The sequence below is a fragment of the Mandrillus leucophaeus genome, unplaced genomic scaffold (assembly GCF_000951045.1).
Source record: "Mandrillus leucophaeus isolate KB7577 unplaced genomic scaffold, Mleu.le_1.0 Scaffold208, whole genome shotgun sequence".
In the NCBI taxonomy this organism is placed as follows: domain Eukaryota; kingdom Metazoa; phylum Chordata; class Mammalia; order Primates; family Cercopithecidae; genus Mandrillus; species Mandrillus leucophaeus.
In genome coordinates, this window is record NW_012102121.1 from 3,314,084 (window position 1) to 3,332,705 (window position 18,622).

The 18,622-nt window shown below is 50.7% G+C and overlaps 2 protein-coding genes across 7 annotated transcripts in view; one reads left to right on the forward strand and one right to left on the reverse strand.

The window, feature by feature from the left end:
• The window catches only part of RUSC2 (RUN and SH3 domain containing 2), a 71,200-nt gene extending 62,605 nt beyond the window's left edge, over positions 1-8,595 (forward strand). For both annotated transcript variants that reach the window (XM_011980117.1, XM_011980116.1), the window contains exons 3-12: positions 1,865-2,506; positions 2,742-2,927; positions 3,098-3,238; positions 4,631-4,707; positions 4,914-5,088; positions 5,179-5,284; positions 5,943-5,989; positions 6,743-7,565; positions 7,658-7,795; positions 7,880-8,595. In XM_011980117.1, the coding sequence (XP_011835507.1) occupies positions 1,865-2,506; positions 2,742-2,927; positions 3,098-3,238; positions 4,631-4,707; positions 4,914-5,088; positions 5,179-5,284; positions 5,943-5,989; positions 6,743-7,565; positions 7,658-7,795; positions 7,880-8,081 (2,537 nt within the window). In that variant the 3' untranslated portion in view covers positions 8,082-8,595. The remainder of the gene's footprint in view (positions 1-1,864; positions 2,507-2,741; positions 2,928-3,097; positions 3,239-4,630; positions 4,708-4,913; positions 5,089-5,178; positions 5,285-5,942; positions 5,990-6,742; positions 7,566-7,657; positions 7,796-7,879) is intronic.
• Positions 8,532-10,582, reverse strand: FAM166B (family with sequence similarity 166, member B). 5 transcript variants are annotated; one of them, XM_011980115.1, is made up of 6 exons: positions 10,456-10,582; positions 9,853-10,076; positions 9,559-9,767; positions 9,323-9,371; positions 9,051-9,180; positions 8,532-8,782 (listed from the first exon to the last, which is right to left on the reverse strand). In XM_011980115.1, the coding sequence occupies exons 1-5, from the start codon at positions 10,515-10,517 to the stop codon at positions 9,071-9,073; spliced, it is 654 nt and encodes a 217-aa protein (XP_011835505.1). In that variant the 5' UTR covers positions 10,518-10,582; the 3' UTR covers positions 8,532-8,782; positions 9,051-9,070. The 5 variants fall into 5 exon arrangements, with proteins under 5 accessions (XP_011835505.1, XP_011835501.1, XP_011835503.1 ...); XM_011980111.1 differs by having other exon boundaries at positions 9,051-9,202; XM_011980113.1 differs by having other exon boundaries at positions 9,051-9,248.
• Between the last annotated feature and the right edge of the window lie 8,040 nt (positions 10,583-18,622).

Sequence of the window (18,622 nt, forward strand, 5' to 3'; positions counted from 1 at the left end):
TAGCAGGTGTGGGCACCTAGCTCGCTGAGAAAATTAGACTTTATTCTGGAAGATAAAATTTGTATCTCAGAAGCTAGTTGGTGTATGTAAGAAGCTTCTGGTTCAAGCCAGTGAGACTGGCTTGAATCAAGAGTGACCGTGGAGATTCCCTCATTTAACAGATCGTTATTCACTGCATACTGTGTGCCAGCCTCTGTTCCAGGCATTATGGATCCAGCAGTGAACAATATAAAATCCCACTTTTCTGGAGCTCTTATGAGTAGTAATGGACAATAAACACACTAAAAGGACAACTTTTAATTGCTGGAAAGTTCAACAGTGCTGAAAAGAAAATGAAACAAGATAATGAGATAGAGAGCAACTTGCCAGAGGGGCTGAGGTAGTCAGAGAAGGTCTTATTGAGGGGGTGGTATTTGAGCTGATGCCTGAATGGTGAGAAGATTCAGGCAGAAAGAAAAGCAGGTGCAAAAGGCCCTGAGATGTTCATGCACCTGGTATGTTTAAGGACGGGGAAGTGTGGCTGGAGCACAGTGAGCCAGGGAGAATGCAGAGTTTGTGTAAGCACTGACTGGGGATAGCAGGAGGGTGGAGCTTGAAAGTGTCCCCTGGGAGTGAATCAGAAGCACCTCCCTAATGGGATTGTGGTCCCCATCCCCTCTGACTCTTTAATGTAAATAAGATGAGAGATAGGAAAACCTGGCCTGATACAATTTCACATGTAGTACAATGTGGTAAAAAGAACAGTGGCTCTGAAATCAGACTCTGGGTTAGGCAGAATTCTAGCTCTGCCACTTCCTAGTTGTTTGACCTTGAGCAAGTGTTTTAATCTGTCTACATTTCACATTTCCTAATCTGTCAAGAGAACTAATTCCCGCCTCACAGAGATAGCCCCCCTGCTGGTGAGCTTTCACCAGGGCTTTAGGCCGGGTGCGTGCTTATAGTGCCATCTTGCGTTTATTCGGAGATCTACAGTGTTTTGTTGGAAGTACAGTCCATCCACTGTCCCACTCCAGTGTCCTGGAGTTTTGTGTTTAGTTCTGAGCACCATATTTTGAGGGACATTGACCTGAAGACTGCCTGAAAGAACAGGAGAGGCCCAGCCTTGGGGAACGTACCTCCGTTCAGGGGGAGCAAATGTGGACTCTGAGGTTCCAATACCAGGATCGTGAAAAGAGTGGGGAGTAGGGGTAGATACGGATAACAGGAAGGCTGCAAGTAAAGAAATATCTTACTATGGTTAGATATGCTCAAGAATGAGATGTGCTGGCATGACTGGAGATGGGATAATGAGCAAAAGCTTGAAATCAATAACATCTGAAACATTTTCATCACTGAAAATGTGTGACTGTGACTCCAAGACTTAGAAACAAAGAAAATGGTTCTGCCATTGACAGAAATGGAAGTCATCGGAAAAAACGAGAAAGGTAATGGATGAGCTGCTATAGCACATTTTAAATGAAAGCAGAACTATAAAGCAGAATGATCTGGAGATCAAGAGGAAGGTCCAGGCTAAAGCTGTGGGTTTGGGAGTCATCCTGTGGCAGTCTGAACTCAAACTGTGTAAGAAAGAAGGCATAAGGTGATATGTAAGAGTTGAGCCTTAAGATACACTCACCTTTGGAGTCATGAAAATGAAGAGGGACTGAACAGCAGAGAGGTACAAGACAGTCCAGCACCATAAAAAACAATAGGAAACGTTTTACAAAAGAGGGGAGCAGTGTCCCAGTCCACAAACTTCTACCCCATTCAATTCCTGCCCGTCAGGTCCCTGACCCTCTCCCCTCTCCCATCTCTGCTTCTGGGTTTTCTCTCATATGGGTTTCAGTGTCTGTCTACTGATTTCTTCTCCATCCCTTTGCTACAGGGGGTGGCACTGAGAGCCGACCAGTCCTTCGCTACAGCAAGGAACAGAGGCCAACCACGCTGCCCATCCAGCCCTTCGTGTTCCAGCACCACTTCCCCAAGCAGCTGGCTAAGGCCCGGGCCCTCCACAGCCTTTCCCAGCTCTACAGCCTCTCAGGCTGCAGCCGCACACAGCAGCCTGCCCCACTGGCTGCCCCTGCTGCTCAAGTCTCAGTCCCAGCTCCCTCAGGGGAGCCGCAGGCATCCACTCTCCGAGCCACTGGCAGAGGTGCCAGGAAAGCTGGGTCTGAGCCAGAGACCTCTCGGCCATCGCCCCTGGGAAGCTACTCCCCCATCCGGAGTGTTGGCCCCTTTGGGCCCAGCACTGACTCTTCTGCCTCCACTTCGTGCTCCCCTCCTCCAGAGCAGCCCACAGCCACAGAAAGCCTGCCCCCATGGAGCCACTCCTGTCCTCCTGCTGTCCGGCCTGCCACCTCCCAGCAGCCGCAGAAGGAGGATCAGAAGATACTGACCTTGACTGAGTACCGGCTCCATGGAACGGGAAGCTTGCCGCCTCTGGGCTCCTGGCGATCTGGCCTCAGCCGAGCAGAGAGCCTGGCCCGGGGAGGTGGTGAGGGCAGCATGGCCACCAGGCCCAGTAATGGTACGAGCTCCAGCATCTCCCTCCCCAACCCGCCACCTCACACAAGCACTTCCACCACCTCCCCTTTGAGTGGCTGTTTACAGTCTCGCCTGGGGCCAGAGGTTAGGATGTCTGCGTCCTTCCCCAGCATGTGTAGATAATAACCTAGTGTTTCATGCGGGCCGCTGGGTGGGTGTCAAACTGTCTCACTGTCTCCTGCCAACTCTTGTCTTTCTGCTGATCTGTCTGCTTCCAGCCAACCACCTATCCCCTCAAGCCCTTAAGTGGCGGGAATACAGGAGGAAGAACCCACTAGGGCCACCTGGTTTGTCAGGGATCCTAGACCGAAGATCACAAGAAGCTCGGCTGGCCCGAAGAAACCCTATCTTTGAGTTCCCTGGCTCCCTCAGTGCTGCCAGCCATCTGAACTGCCGGCTGAATGGTGTGTGAGCAGGGTCCCCAGTACACCCGGGGCAGGCTCTGCCATGGCTGGGAAGGGCTAGAGAAGGGGTCAGTCCCAAAGGAACATGTCTCAGACAGTACAAGGCACTGAACTGGGCTGGAACTCCTGCACCGAGAATTGCTCAGGATTGACTTTTCTCTTCTTTCCAGGCCAAGCAGTGAAGCCGTTTCCACTGACCTGCCCTGACTTCCAGGACCCCTTTTCCTTGACGGAGAAGCCTCCAGCTGAGTTTTGTCTGTCCCCAGATGGCAGCTCAGAGGCCATTTCCATTGACCTGCTTCAGAAAAAAGGTGCATATAACCCCCAGCTCAGGCCAGGGACTCTGCTGTCACTACCTCCTCACACTTGCCCTACTACCTAGCCAGTCTTAAATCTCTAAGTGCTGGCCGGGCCCGGTGGCTCAAGCCTGTAATCACAGCACTTTGGGAGGCCAAGGCAGGTGGATCATGAGGTCAGGAGTTTGAGACCAGCCTGGCCAACATGGTGAAACCCCATCTCTACTAAAAATACAAAAAAATTTTGCTGGGCGTGGTAGTGGGCGCCTGTAATCCCAGCTACTCGGGAGGCTGAGGCAGGAGAATCATTTGAACCCAGGAGGTGGAGGTTGCAGTGAGCTGAGATCACACCATTGCACTCCAGCCTGGGCAACAGAAGTGAAAACTCCATTTCAAAAAAAAAAAAAACAGAAACAAATCTCCAGGCTCTAGGGCCGGAGGAGAAAGCTGTGTATCATGAGTGCATATGACTGAGCAAGGGTCATTCATCAGAGGCTTTCGGAGTCGGGCTCCAGTCCCTTCCTGCAGTGAGCGAAGTCTCATGAGGAGGCTTCCATGTCATCAAAAAATGCCTCAGTGCTCTTGGAGGGGCAGGTGAAGGTACTAGAGGGCCTGGCAGCTTGGGTAAGCGTGTTGGTGACATCTAGTAAGATGAAGACTGACAAGACCCACTCTAAGAACATTTTTAGGGAGAGAACTGAGCATAACTGTGGGCTGAAGATGAGCCTATGAAGAGAGCTTAAGTTCCCTGCAAAGGCAGAAGGGGAGAATCAGAGCTCAGGGAGAAAGAACCCGGGCAAGAAGGGAAACAGCCACCTTCGTCCAGGACATGAAGGGGATGCAAGTGGGCACGGGAGTGAGGGGTGTACATATGAGATTGTTACGAATTTTGGAGGCAGAGGGAAGTTAAAAGAGTTTATAACTAGGGGCCCCTGTTCTCTGAAGCAGAACCAAGGGCTTGAGAGGAGTGGTGTCGATTTCACATGGCAACTTGAGGGTATGGCAGGGAGTGCTGACAAGGCACGTATCAAAGAATCGCCCTTGTCTGGCACTGGTGTGAGGGACTTGGGTTTTCTTCAGATCAGTGGCCTGGTTTCTCAGAGTGGAGAAAACTCATAGTTGGCCTGAGCCAGGATTGGAATAAGAGGACTGAGAGGTGAGGACATTGGGAGGCTTGACAATGGCATCATTGAGGTGGCTCCAGGCTGGGAAGTAAAGACAGGAAGAGCTTAAGAACTGGGCAGAACCAGAAAACGGCCAGGCCTGAATGTTCTGATGAGACCCACATGCAGGTGTGGAGACTGAGTAAGTGTGGGAGCCCTTTCCCACCCCCGCTGAAGTTTCAGCCTCAGCTGAGTTGGCTAAGGACTTGCTCAGGGACCTGTCACATCACATTCTTCCTTGCAGGGCTGGTAAAAGCTGTTAACACTGCTGTGGACCTCATTGTGGCCCATTTTGGCACAAGCCGGGATCCCGGGGTGAAGGTAGGCGAGGAAATGTGAAGAGCTGAGCTCTGCCTGCACGCCCTTACCTGTCCTGCGCTACCACCTTCCCTTGCTGTCTTGTATTTAGAGCCCAGGGTTGGGTACTTAGGAATGGGGATGGCAAGAGGGGAACCATGAGGGCCTGCTATGAGAGGACCATGGTCAGGCCTGAGGCAGTTTACTGCACTTCCCTACCACACCTACAGGCAAAGCTGGGAAACAGTTCTGTGAGCCCCAATGTGGGCCACCTGGTTCTGAAGTACTTGTGCCCTGCTGTCCGCGCTGTGCTGGAGGATGGGCTCAAGGCCTTTGTACTGGACGTCATCATCGGACAGCGTAAGAACATGCCATGGAGTGTGGTTGAGGCTTCCACACAGCTAGGTAGGTGCTGGGTGCCAAGACGGGGACCCGGGGCTGAATTTAGGGTTCCAGAAATTGGTCATGTGACCTGCAACCCTGGCTTCCTCCCAGGCCCATCCACCAAGGTCCTGCATGGCCTCTACAACAAAGTCAGCCAATTCCCAGAGCTCACCAGTCATACCATGCGCTTCAACGCCTTCATCCTCGGCCTGCTCAAGTGAGTGCACAGAGCGGCAAGATCCCCTAAACAACTTGCTCTGCCCCCGACCCCCGGGCTCTGCCTGTGCCAAGGAACCAACTCCCTGGACAGACAGAAAGGGTGGATCTGGAGGGTCCTCCCAGCCTGCTATGACCTCTCAGTAAGTCACTGCCTTCCCACTGTGCCCATGACTCTGACACTGGTCACCAGCGTGGGCTGCTTTTACAAATCTGTAATCTGACTTATTTGGAAATTAGTCGGGTTTCTTAATTTCTCTGGACCTTGTAAACCCTGATCCTCTCCATTCCAGCACTACTTCCAAATCCTGCTTGACCCTAAGTCCACCTTGGGACCCACATCCTAGTAACATGCTTTCTCAGGTATGGGCCCAGGCCATCTCCTTTGGCCCTGAGCTGCCTGTACTTTCACACAGTAGCCACCTTGATTTCTTAGGTCTACTGCAGGCTGACTCCACTCCAGGAGGAAGCAATTGGCTTGTAAATCACATGTCCATCTCCCTCCACACATCCCCACTGACTCTCTGGAATTAGGTGAAATGAATCGTGCCATGGAAGGGTGCGTTCACCTATTCTTCCTGTGCCTGACCCCCTGGATCTGTCTCCTTATCTGGCTGTATTCACACAAGACTCAACTGTCTTCACCTGTCTCCCTACAGCATCCGGTCCCTGGAGTTCTGGTTTAATCACCTCTATAACCACGAAGGTAATGCCCAGAACCCTGCAGGTCAAACTCGATGGGTCAGAATTCAGAGGCACAAAAGACGAAGGAAGAGCTCTTTTCATTGCTGGAGGTGGGGAGGGGCACCACACAAGCGTTCATCCTCAGAGCCTCAGGCTTCCACCCAAGGCCTTCCCCAGCCTCTGCTTGAGTTAAAACCTTGGGCCAGGCACGGTGGCTCAGGCCTGTAATCCCAGCACTTTGGGAGGCTGAGGCAGGTGGATCACCTGAAGTCAAGAGTTCGAGATCAGCCTGGGCAACATAGTGAAACCCCATCTCTACTAAAAATACAAAAATCAGCTGGCTGTGGTGGCACATGCCTGTAGTCCCAGCTACTCAGGAGGCTGAGGCACGAGAATTGCTTGAACCTGAGAGGCAGAGGTTGCAGTGAGCCGAGATCACACCATTGCACTGCAGCTTGGGCAACAGAGTGAGACTCAGTCTCAAAAACAAAACAAAAAACCTTGGAGCCAGCAGGATACTCCAGCAATCTGGGAGTCAGGGTGACCAGGAATCCCAGCATCTCACTCCTCTAAACTCAGGGCCACCGCCTGGGGTTGGAGGGTTTAGGCACTGCACAGCTGTGGGTGGCAGCGTTTACACTTAGTACATGCAAGTTGACTGGTGCACAGCCTGCGCCACTGTCTGCCACAGCTCTGCCCAGGCTGTCTTTCAAAGTCCCACTTGGGCCAGGCTCTGCTTCCCTGTGTGGATCAGTCCCTCTCTCTTTTCCCCTAGACATCATCCAGACCCACTACCAGCCCTGGGGCTTCCTGAGTGCAGCTCATACCGTGTGTCCCAGCCTCTTTGAGGAGCTGCTGCTGCTGCTACAGCCCCTGGCCCTGCTGCCCTTCAGCCTCGACTTGCTATTCCAGCACCGGCTGCTGCAAAGTGGGCAGCAGCAGCGGCAGCACAAGGAACTGCTGCGGGTGTCCCAGGACCTGCTGCTGTCTGCCCACTCCACGCTGCAGCTGGCCCGGGCCCGGGGCCAGGAGGGCCCTGGAGACATGGACAGGGCAGCCCAAGGGGAGCGGGTGAAGGGCGTGGGTGCCTCAGAAGGTGGAGAAGAGGAAGAGGAAGAAGAAGAGACAGAAGAGGTGGCAGAGGCAACCGGGGGCTCAGGGCGTGGCAGGTGGGCCCGAGGTGGGCAGGCCGGCTGGTGGTACCAGCTGATGCAGAGCTCCCAGGTCTACATTGATGGCTCCACTGAGGGTTCCAGGTTCCCTCGTGGTAGCAGCAATAGCAGCAGTGAGAAAAAGAAAGGGGCAGGAGGTGGGGGGCCTCCCCAGGCTCCACCACCCCGAGAGGGAGTAGTGGAGGGGGCTGAGGCCTGCCCTGCCTCTGAGGAGGCCCTGGGCCGGGAAAGGGGCTGGCCCTTCTGGATGGGGAGCCCCCCTGACTCTGTGCTGGCTGAGCTGAGGCGCAGTCGGGAGAGGGAAGGGCCTGCTGCCCCACCAGCAGAAAATGAGGAAGGGGCCTCAGAGCCTTCACCTGGAGGCATCAAGTGGGGACACCTCTTTGGCTCCCGAAAAGCCCAGCGGGAGGCCCGGCCCACAAACAGGTGAGAGCCTGCCCATGGTAGGGATGGAGGGAGTAGGGAGCCTGCTGTAAGCCAGGGCATGGGCAGAGCCTGAATCCAGCTGCTGTCCCTAGGCTCCCCTCGGACTGGCTGAGCCTGGACAAGTCCATGTTCCAACTAGTGGCACAGACAGTGGGTGCCCGCCGGGAGCCAGAGCCCAAGGAGAGCCTGCAGGAGCCACACTCTCCAGCCCTGCCCTCCAGCCCTCCATGGTGAGCCTGGGGAAATGGAAGGGCTGAGGGACTGCAGTTGGCTTTTGATGGGGTTTCTCTGACCTCCATGTGCTGTTTCCCCAGTGAGGTGCAGGCACTGTGCCACCACCTGGCCACCGGCCCTGGACAGCTGAGCTTCCACAAAGGAGACATCCTACGAGTGCTGGGGCAAGCTGGAGGAGACTGGCTGCGCTGCAGCCGTGGCCCTGACTCTGGCCTGGTGCCCCTGGCCTACGTGACATTGACCCCAACTCCAAGTCCAACCCCTGGAAGCAGCCAAAACTGAGGCCCTGTGCATGCTGGTGGCCTCAGGGACCCTCATAACCCCCAGACTCAGAGCCTGAGAGCCCTTCCCAAGCCATTGGCTTGGCTGCAGAGTAGACTGAGAGCTGGGGCCACGTATCCCTGTGCTGGCACCTGCTCCCTGTGCTCAGTATTAATTACGCCCCCTTAACTGCCCCAGTGGCCTCGTCCAGACCTCCACCCAGGAAAGGAGGGACAGGACGCAGCACTGGGCTGCCAGGATTTCCCTGGCCCGTCTGGGTCAACCTTTCCATGGGTGAAGACAAGCAAGTCCCCCTGGAGGCAGGTGGCCTAGAAAGCCATCTACAGGATTCCCTAGGCCAGGTGGAGATGAGGATGGGTAACAGTATTGGGGCCAGATCCCTAAGCCCCCCAGCTGTAAATAGGCTATGGCCAGTGCCTGGTCATCAGAAGAGGGAGGAGGAGCCCAGGCGTCTGTTTATGTATTTATTTATTTATTTATTATACCTATTAATAAAAAAGGTGCTCAGCCTCCAGACCATTTTCTCTTTATGCTCCTCCCACCCACCTTTCTCCCTTCCAAAAGGATGGCTGGGATAGGATGAAAAGGGAAGGGAACTTGATATCCAGGGGCCTAAGCCAAGAGCTGCTTCTGGAAGGTGCTGAGGCCCAGAGCATCATGGGTGAGATGGCCAAATGTGTGGCCAAACTGGAACTTATACCCTGTGTGGCCAAGAGAGTGTCATGTGTAGCCAGTGGCATGGCAAAGCCATTTAATTCTCAGCCAGTTGGCTAGACCTCCAAACGACCCTCTAAAATCTGAACTCCTCACTGGGTAGCTACCTCAGTTTCCTTTTCTGCCTAATGATAAAGCTGAATCACATGATCTGAGCCCTCCCATATCTATCAGTTCCAACCCCCACAAACCACCCCACCCCCATACCCACACAAACATTCCAGTCCCCAAAGCCTCCCTGGGGGCTCTTCTCACCTGGCACATAGCCCCCATAGTTAGGTAAAAGACCCAGGTTCTGAGGGTATGTCCTGGGAAGTGGGGGGAGATATTTGGGGTCCTTCTGGGCACTGCCTGGTGAGTGCTTCTGCCCAGATTCCTGCAGTGCCTGGTTGCTGAGCACAGGAAAGCTGGAGCCGAAGACGAAGCGGGCACAGGACACATAGCCGGTGAAGCCTGGGGATGGGGACACTGAGCCAAGGCATCCTGGGGCCTCCCCACGCCTCTTGATCCTAACCCCCAGCTCTCACCTGACGTGAACTTGCGAGGATCCCTGTCATCCATGGAGTAGGAAGAAGCCTGTGAGAGAAGCCCCTGTGCTCTCACACAATCTCCCAGGGAGGCGGAGCTGACAGTCAAGCGCACATCCCCTGAACCCACAGCCACACTACTCATGGCTGCCCCCACCATCCCCACCACTGCCCAGACACACAGTAAGGCCCCCACTCCCACCCCTCCACACTCCCCACCAGCTTCTTGGTCTCACTTGTTCCACCACCTCCAGTGCTGGCTGCTCCTCCAGCTGCCCCTCTGGCTCTGGTACCTGGTCCTTCTGTGTGTCCTTTCTTCCCTTGGCCTCCTTTGGCAGCTCTTCACTCCCTTGCTTTCCATGCAAGTGAGTAAAGTCACTCAGAGCCTCGGCCCAGACCTGGCTGCAATTCTTGGCAAAGATGAACTGTGCCCGGGGTACAAAACCTGGGCATGCGGGGACAAGGAAGACTCATTAGTGTTTGGAACATGTGCTCCTGGGAGGGGCACCTGGGCATACCTGTGTACAAACCTGTGTACCCAGGGATCATGCTGGAGCTGAGCCTTTTATGCCCATGCCTGAGAGGTAGGCTCTCCCTGGGAACCTCAGGAGATCTTGGAGGCCGAATGGGAGGCAGAAGTGTGCGGTGGACAGGGGGCCAGGCTAGCCCAGGAGGGTCTCGAAGTAGCTGACCAGTCACCTGCCCATAGGTCTGGCCCATGCTGAACCGAAGTAGTGGGCAGTGTCCAGTGTACCTGCAGCACAGACTCACCCACTCACCAGAATCGTCCTGCCCCGCCATCCCCAGAGGCAGAAGCAGAGACCTCTGGAGCCCTGGTCTTTCTGGACTCAGCAGTATATACATTTGGAGCAGGCATTTCTAAGTTCTCTGCCTGGGCTTTCGACCATTCCTCTCTGCTGTTACCCTGTTCCCATGGAGAGAACAACACAAAGCTTCGGGGCAGATCTGGGGTCTCACTCGTCCCTTGCTTCTCCTTTTCCATCCAACACCATAGAGACCTCAGCCTCCCAAACCAACCTGTCCGCTTGGCCCCACGCTCTAAGCAGCTTAATTCCTCCACCTTATACCCCTACTCCCAGCAGCAAGTGGGGAGTTCTGGGTGGGAGTCTTACCCTGGGATATAATGAGCGTTCTGAGGGTTGAGCCCTGGTATGAAGGTGCTGGCCACAGCCATGGAGAGCCAGGCAGTTCCTTTTGTTTGCCTTTGAGCCAAGGCTCTGGTCTGTGTGTACCATGTCCAGGGCTATGGGGCTAGAGGAAGGAGGCGGGGCTAAGGGAGGAGAGAAGGGAGGGGGCACTCGTGTGAGGACAGCCAGGGCCAAGGCCGGCAGAACTGTAGAGCAGAGGCTAGCAGGTCTGTCTGTCCAGGACAAAGGTGGTCCTGCCTCGTGGGGCAGGGCCGGAACTGAAGGAAGCCCTGAGGTGGGAGGTGTGAGGTGAGGGAGCAGAAACCATTTGGGCCACTGAGCTCTGTCTCAGTGACTTCCTTCCTTCCTGAGCGCCTGCGTGAGATGTGGACACTGCACTCCTCATGAGTCTGGGACCTTGAGAAAGAGGGTCTCTAAGGGAAGCCAGGGCCCAAAGAGGAGGTGAAAGAGGACAGGTGATGGGGGAAAAAAAGGAACCTAGACACCTCTAAAGAGTAACATCGTTTATTTTCACTAATTTAACAAGAGTGGCTTACTGAATACCTGCTATAATCAGAGTCATCCATTCAACAAATGAGCCAGGCTCTGCGAGGCTCCGGCCACGGTGGCCGAGTGTGCACTCCATGGGAGCCAGAAAAGCTGTGGGGGGTTGAGGGAAGGAAACAGGATAAAGTTGTTGTAGGGGTGGGCGGTAAGACTACGGGGCAAGTTAGAATTTGTTTAAAAAAGAAAAAAAAAGATTCCGATTCTAAGAGAAGAAAAAGCACAGACCAGGAAGATGAGATCTCAGAGGAGGGGGAAACATGATTAAAACCCAACTCTGGGCCGGGTGCAGCTGCACTCACAGTGTTGGGTCTGAGGTCGGGTCAGGGCCAGGCTGAGGGCTCAGGGCCCACGTTTGAGGCAGAGCTCTGCGCCTCTCCACCTCCAGTGACCATGCCTGCGCTGCCCAAGGACGGCACTGACACCCCAGGGGAACTGCACAAAAGCACTGGGCCCCAAGGCACACATTTCATGTTCCTCACTGTTCTGCCAAGGACGGCCTTAGAATGTGTCATTTAGAGTTGTGGGGACTTAGAGTGAGGGTGGGAGCTGAGGGGCAAGCCCGGAATAGCAGCAGCGTGTCAAGCTTAACAGCCAGACTTGGGATTCTGTGACAGACACTATCACAGCTTATACCTAATTCCTGACCCCCATCTCCTTTCTTCTGAGGAGCCAGAAACTTCATCAGGGAAGCTTGGAGAGCCAGCCTGGAGGAATGAGCTGGATTAGTCTAAGCGTGGTCCCATGATCCTTCCTCCATGACTGCTTAGGCACGGGCTTCTGGCATTCTGGATAATATGAGGGGAAATCTGCTGGGGCAGGGGAGCGTCCTGGGAAAAGTTTCTTTGTTCTTAAAGAAAAGGTTCACATCAAATTAGAGCAAGTGAGAGAGACAGAGATGCACCAGACAAAATGATGTCCATTCCTACCCCTAGACTTTTGGGGGACGTGAGGCTGGAACACTGGCAGGCATGTGGAAGGCTTGTGGAAAGCTAACCTGGAGACAAGTCCTGGGGACATCAAGGATGGATGGTGGAGGAGAAAGGCCAGGGTCCTGAGGGTAATGTAGAGCCATGAAATTAACCAGCCTTTTTATGTGAAATAGTAAATTTCATTATTAAGGCCACTTTAAGTTTTCTTTCACTTAGAGCCAAAGGCATCACAGCTTTAAAAAACAAAACAGTCAGGCACAGTGGCTCACACCCTTAATCCCAGCACTTTGGGAAGCCGAGGTGGGAGGATCGCAAGGTCAGGAGTTTGAGACCAGCCTGGCCAACACAGTGAAAACCCATCTCTACTAAAATACAAAAATTAGCCAGGCATGGTGGTGGGCACCTGTAGTCCCAGCTACTCAGGAGGTTGAGGCAGAAGAGTCACATGAATCCAGGAGATGGAGCTTGCAGTGAGCTGAGATCGCACACTGCACTCCAGCCTGGGTGACAGAGTGAGACTCCATCTCAAAACAAAACGAAACAAAAAACACCACTAGATCAAATCCTAGCTTCACCAGAGATAGCTTCACCAGAGATATGGACTTTGTCCAAATTCATCTCATTGAGCCTCAGTTTTCTCATCTGTAAAATGGAAAAACTAATGTTACCATCTCATAGAGTAGGATATCAGCTAGCTGAGATGATACATAATGAGCAATGACCCCAGCGTCCAGCTTACAGTAAGCGCTAACTAAATAGCAGTTCATGGTTAGCATTTGACAGGAATGGGAGGAAGGAAAAGAGCTGGGAGCGCAGATATTAGAGATTCAGGGGAAAGAGTTCATAAAATTGAAAAAGGAAAAGGTTTGAATGGAAGTTGGGGTATACATTAGGATGTAGAGACTAGAACACATTCTGCAGAAAAGACCATGGCGGTTAGAATCCAGGTATGAGTTAAAACACAAGTTAGGAAACAGATTAGGATTAGTTTTAGGTTTATGGCTTATGAAGAAACAGCCCTATCCCCTTGGTAGAATGGCCTGTTACTATGATTGTTTCCATCTGAATAAAGAGTATTTCTAGATCCCTGAAGGGTGTTATCTGAGAAAGGAGTGACAGGGCCAGCTGAGGCACCACAGGAATGCTTGCTGCCTCTGTGCCTCCTTCCAGGAACAGGCATCACGGTAACACGACCACAACTTGCTCTGATGGGAGCTGCCACACCCAGTGGCCAGTGCTGGATATGGCAGTGGAGAGAAATATTTAACTGGAGATTATGAAGGTCCATTAAGGAACACCAGGACAGCGCCCCACTCCATCCACACAGCCTGCTGGGTCCCCACAATGGCAGCCTACAGCTTTCTGTTCTGCCTTTGATTCTGACCAGGAATTGCTATACAATTTCACACAGATCCCAAATCAATCACTTGATTGTATGTCAACCCTAGGCAAACATAAATCCCCTCTGCAAAGATGAATAAAAAGAAAATCATAGGACCTTTGAAAAAATTCCTGAAATCAACAGTCCACCAAAATTGAAACAAGAATTGAAAAGAATAAACTCCAAAATATTACATGCAACACAAAACCTTTTTTAGTTTAAAAAATACATGCAGAAGCATAAAACTGCATAAAAGGAAAGCAAGGGAACGATAAACATGGGTTTCAAATGCTCACCTCAGATGGTGGGAAACAAAAGGGGTGGGAAAGGGGGAACCACACAGTTAGATGTATGTTACTGTCAAAGTTTCAGTTTTTGTTTGGGATGGTGTTTTCAAAAATACTTATAATGGGCTGGGTGCGGTGGCTTATGCCTGTAATCCCAACACTTGGGGAGGCCGAGGTGGGTGGATTACTTGAAGTCAGGAATTCAAGACCAGCCTGGCCAATATGGCAAAACCCCATCTCTACTAAACATACAAAAATTAACCGGATGTGGTGGCATGCACCTGTAATCCCAGCTACTTGGGAGGCTGAGGCAGGAGAATCACTTAAACCAGGAGACAGAGGTTGCAGTGAGCCGAGATCGTGCCACTGCACTCCAGCCTGGGTGACAGAGCATGACTCTGTATCAAAAAAAAAATACTTATAATGCATACATTATAATATAATAAAGTATGGGCCGGGCGCGGTGGCTCAAGCCTGTAATCCCAGCACTTTGGGAGGCCGAGACGGGCGGATCACGAGGTCAGGAGATCGAGACTAGCCTGGCTAACACGGTGAAACCCCGTCTCTACTAAAAAAATACAAGAAACTAGCCGGGCGAGGTGGCGGGTGCCTGTAGTCCCAGCTACTGGGGAGGCTGAGGCAGGAGAATGGCGTAGACCCGGGAGGCGGAGCTTGCAGTGAGCTGAGATCCGGCCACTGCACTCCAGCCTGGGCGACAGAGCCAGACTCCGTCTCAAAAAAAAAAAAAAATAATAATAATAATAAAGTATGAACTAATGATGAGAATGTGTCAAACCAAAGATTATGATGATTGAAATCTATGCTTTTGAGGTCCAAAGAGGTGTGGTGGAGGGAATCCAAGTAGAAATGACAAGGAATTGTGGTATTTGGAGAGATCAAAGGAAAGGAAATGGCCTGGTCTCTATTCTACCTTTTTCTTTCTTTCTTTGAGATAGGGTCTCACTCTGTCACCTAAGCTGGAGTGCAGTGGCATGATCTCAGCTCACTGCAACCTTCACTTTCTGGGCTCAAGTGATCCTCCCACCTCAGCCTCTAGAGTAGCTGGGACTACAGGTGCATGCCACCACACCCAGCTAGTTTTTGTATTTTTTTTTTTATAGAGATGGGGTTTCACCATGTCCAAGCTGGTCTTGAACTCCTGGGATAAAGCGATCCGCCCTCCTCAGCCTCCCAAAGTGCTGGAATTACAGGCGTGAGCCTGGCCTGGATTTTTTATGTATATAACATTCTTCAAATCCACAATGATCAATATCCATTTATTCAGCCTACTTATTAAATATTTCTACTAGACAGTTGCCTTATAGATCAATACAGACAATGTCTGACCTCAGTAATTGAACCACTTTAAAGAAGAGACAGAGGTACAGAGAAAGGCAGAATAAAATAAATACCACAATGAAGATTTAAACAAAAACAACTGACCTTATAATAGGCCATGAAGAAAAATCTCAAAAATTCCAAGAAGCACAAATAAACCACATTTCCTCACACAAACACAATTTTAAAATTTTAAAATAGGCTAAACCAACAAAAACCTAACACTTAGACATTTAAAAATACTCCCTTGAGCTAGGCTTGGTGGTGCATTCCTGTAATCCCAGCTGCTTGGGAAGCTGAGGTGGGAGGATGGCTTGAGCCCAGAAATCTGAAGCTGTAGGGTGGCGCTATGATCACACACCTGTGAATAGCCACTGCACTCCAGCCCAGGCAACATAGCGAGAGCCTGTCTCTTAAAGAAATAAAAATTTAAAAAAAATACACAAAAAATAACAAAAAAAAACACCTTAACCCTTGGGGCAAAGAAAAAAATTCAGTTATACACGATCCTTTATAAATAAATGAGAATTCAATCAAAGATGAATTCAGAGGCAATTTTTAGCCTCAAACACATACTGGCCTCATGATTAAGAATATAGGCTTGATCCGGCCGGGCGCAGTGGCTCAAGCCTACAATCCCAGCAGTTTGGGAGGCCGAGGTGGGTGGATCACGAGGTCAGATCAAGCCCATCCTGGCTAGCACGGTGAAACCCCATCTCTACTAAAAATATAAAAAATTAGCCGGGCATGGTGGCAGGCACCTGTAGTCCCAGGTACTCGGGAGGATGAGGCAGGAGAATGGCATGAACCTGGGAGGTGGAGCTTGCAGTGAGCCAAGATCGCACCACTGCACTCCAGCCTGGGTGACACAGTGAGACTCCGTCTCAAAAAATAAACAAATAAATAAATAAATAATTTTTAAAAAATGAATATAGGCTTGATCCTGGCTCCATCACTTATGAGCTGTACAACCTTGGGCAAGTTAGCAAACCTCTCTGTATCTCTTTTCCCTCCTCTATAAAATGAGAATGCTAATAGTGTAAGGATTAACTTAAATGGTACAATAAAGCATAATCGTTGCTGCCACCTGATAAACTGTCAATATCATTACTAACAAATGTTCTACTGGGAGCTGCTCTAAGAAACAATTGTCTACTTTGGCTGGTCCAAGTAAAAGGAGAGAGCCAAGAATGGAAGGAAGAGAGGATATCTTAAGGATGGATAGATTTCCGGGGTATCCAAGGAAGGAACTGTACAGCCTGCCATATAGCTAGGCCTCATGGAACTGGAATTGAGAACTTGAAAGTGAACAGGAGCTGAGGCAGCTATTTTCACTCTCACCCTGGGGCCACATGCTTCTCTCTGCACGTCTGCTCAACTCTGTCTGTCTCTGTCTCTCTCGCTCCCTTTTCCAAATGGATTTGTCACTATTCCTTTCTACTCCCTCATAACTCTGGTATGCATGTGTTCATCAGGAAATCTCTACACCCCACATCCCCCATCATCTCTACAATAGTGATTTCTTAAGCAGAGTGTGCTGCAGAATTACCCAGAGTTTCTATATCAAACCTACAGAAAAGTTGCAAGACAAATGTAACTTTTACCTAGACTTACCAGTTGTTCACATTTTGCAACTCAGAAGTATAGTCTCCCATGCATCCCAGAAGGAAGGAGAAACAGACACAGGTGAGCATCGTCATCCGGACCTCACTCATCTCTCTCGGCCTGGCCTCACTGCAGACGAAGAGGCCACCAGGCAGCTCGGGAGGGAGGGAGGGCACGTGTGCAGACCATGATGGCTTCGGCAGGACAGGCTGCAGACAGACTAGCCAGGCAAACGAGTCTAAAAGCAACTAGCCAGCTAACTAAATTAACTAGCTAATAACTAAGCAGTCAATTCAAGAAGCTAGAAAAAGAAGAACATCATGAAGTTAACAAATACAGGAGCATGAAACTGATAGAAACCAATAAATCAGAAAACAGAAAAACGATTGAACTGTTATAAGAGCTGTTTAAAACAACAACAAAATAAACAAACTGCTGGCAAAGTTAGCCAAGGGAGAGACTATACAACTCCCCTAATGGATTGAGGAAGTGGCTAAAAACAGGCACAGGGGAATTTGTGGGGTTTGTGTCTCACTCTGTCACCAGGCTGGAGTGCAATGGTGCAATCTCGGCTCACTGCAACCTCCGCCTCCCTGGTTCATGCAATTCTCCTGCCTCAGCCTCCCAAGTAGCTGGGATTACAGGCGTGCACCACCACATCCAGCTAACTTTTGTATTTTTAGTAGAGAAGGGGTTTCACTATGTTGGCCAGGATGGTCTCGATCTCTTGACCTCGTGATCCGCCTGACTTGGCCTCCCAAAGTGCTGGAATTACAGGTGTGAGCCACCGTGCCCAGCCAGGAATTCATATTTTAATTACAAAAGAATACTAAGTGAAACTCTATATAATTAAACTAGAAAATGTCAATAAGATTGAATATTGTCTTGGAAAATATAAATTGAAATCAACTCAAAATGATGGAGCATCTGAATAAAATAACAATAGAAAGAATTGGGCCAGGTGCAGTGACTCACATCTGTAATTCCAGCATTTTCGGAGGCCAAGGTGGGAGGACTGCTTGAGCCCGCAAGTTCTAGACCAGCCTGGGCAACACCGTAAGACCTCATCTCTACAAAAAATTTTTAATATTCAGCCAGGCATGGTGGCATGTAGTCCCAGCTACTTGGGATGCTGAGGTGGGAAAATCACCTCAGCCCAGATAGCTGAGGTTGCAGTGAGCCAAGATTGCATCACTGCACTCTAGTCTGCGTGACAGAGTAAGCCCCTGTCTCAAAAAGAAAAAGAAAGAATGGAAAAAGTGGTCAAGTAGATGCCCGTACCAAAAGACCCCCACTCCATTTGATTTATAAAATTAGCAAGAACTTAATTCAAAACAACAAATTCAATACCTAACAAACCTCACACACACACTACAGATAAAAAAAAATTCCACCAAACAAAACATCAAACTAGCAACAGCAAAAAAAGCAGGATGCTTACTATCACTGTCTTCTTTCCTCCAATTTATAGCAGATGCCAACAAAGGATCCCAGTCCCCTTTCTGAGATCTTCTAAGATCCTACAAGACAGCATGTTTTGAGTGATTTCTGCCAAAGGTTCAGATGAGCGGAGTGGGGGCAAATGTTCTGCTCTTAATCACCCTTGAATTGACTGACAGCTCAATAAGGGCAGAAACCATGTCTGTCTATCTTGTTCATGATTATATCCTCAGCATCAAGCACAAGTGTCTGGCACACAGTATGAACTACACAAGTCTAGTAATATTGTAAAAGAATAATATACATTAAGACTAGTAGAGCCAGGTGTGGTAGCTCATGCCCGTAATCTCAGCACTTTGGGAGGCCAAAGCAGGAGGATCACTTGAGCCCAGGAATTTGAGACCAGCCTGGGCAACACAGTGAGACCTCATCTCTACTAAAAATAAAAAATTAGCCAGACGTGGTGGTGCATTCCTGTAGTTCCAGCTCCTCAGGAGGCTGACTCAGGTGGGAGGATTGCTTGAGCCCAGGAGGTCAAAGCTGCAGTGAGCCATGATTGTGCCACTGCACTCCAGTCTGGGCAACAGAGCGAGACTCTAAAAAAA

Excerpts from the sequence above, each read along its gene's own strand:
- FAM166B (XM_011980111.1), bottom strand. The coding sequence starts at position 10,517 with ATGGCTGTGGCCAGCACCTTCATACCAGGGCTCAACCCTCAGAACGCT. Across the intron at positions 9,768-9,852 it reads CATGATCCCTGGGTACACAG|GTTTTGTACCCCGGGCACAG; the intron begins GTTTGTACACAG and ends CCGCATGCCCAG. Across the intron at positions 9,372-9,558 it reads CACTGGAGGTGGTGGAACAA|GCTTCTTCCTACTCCATGGA; the intron begins GTGAGACCAAGA and ends CTTCTCTCACAG.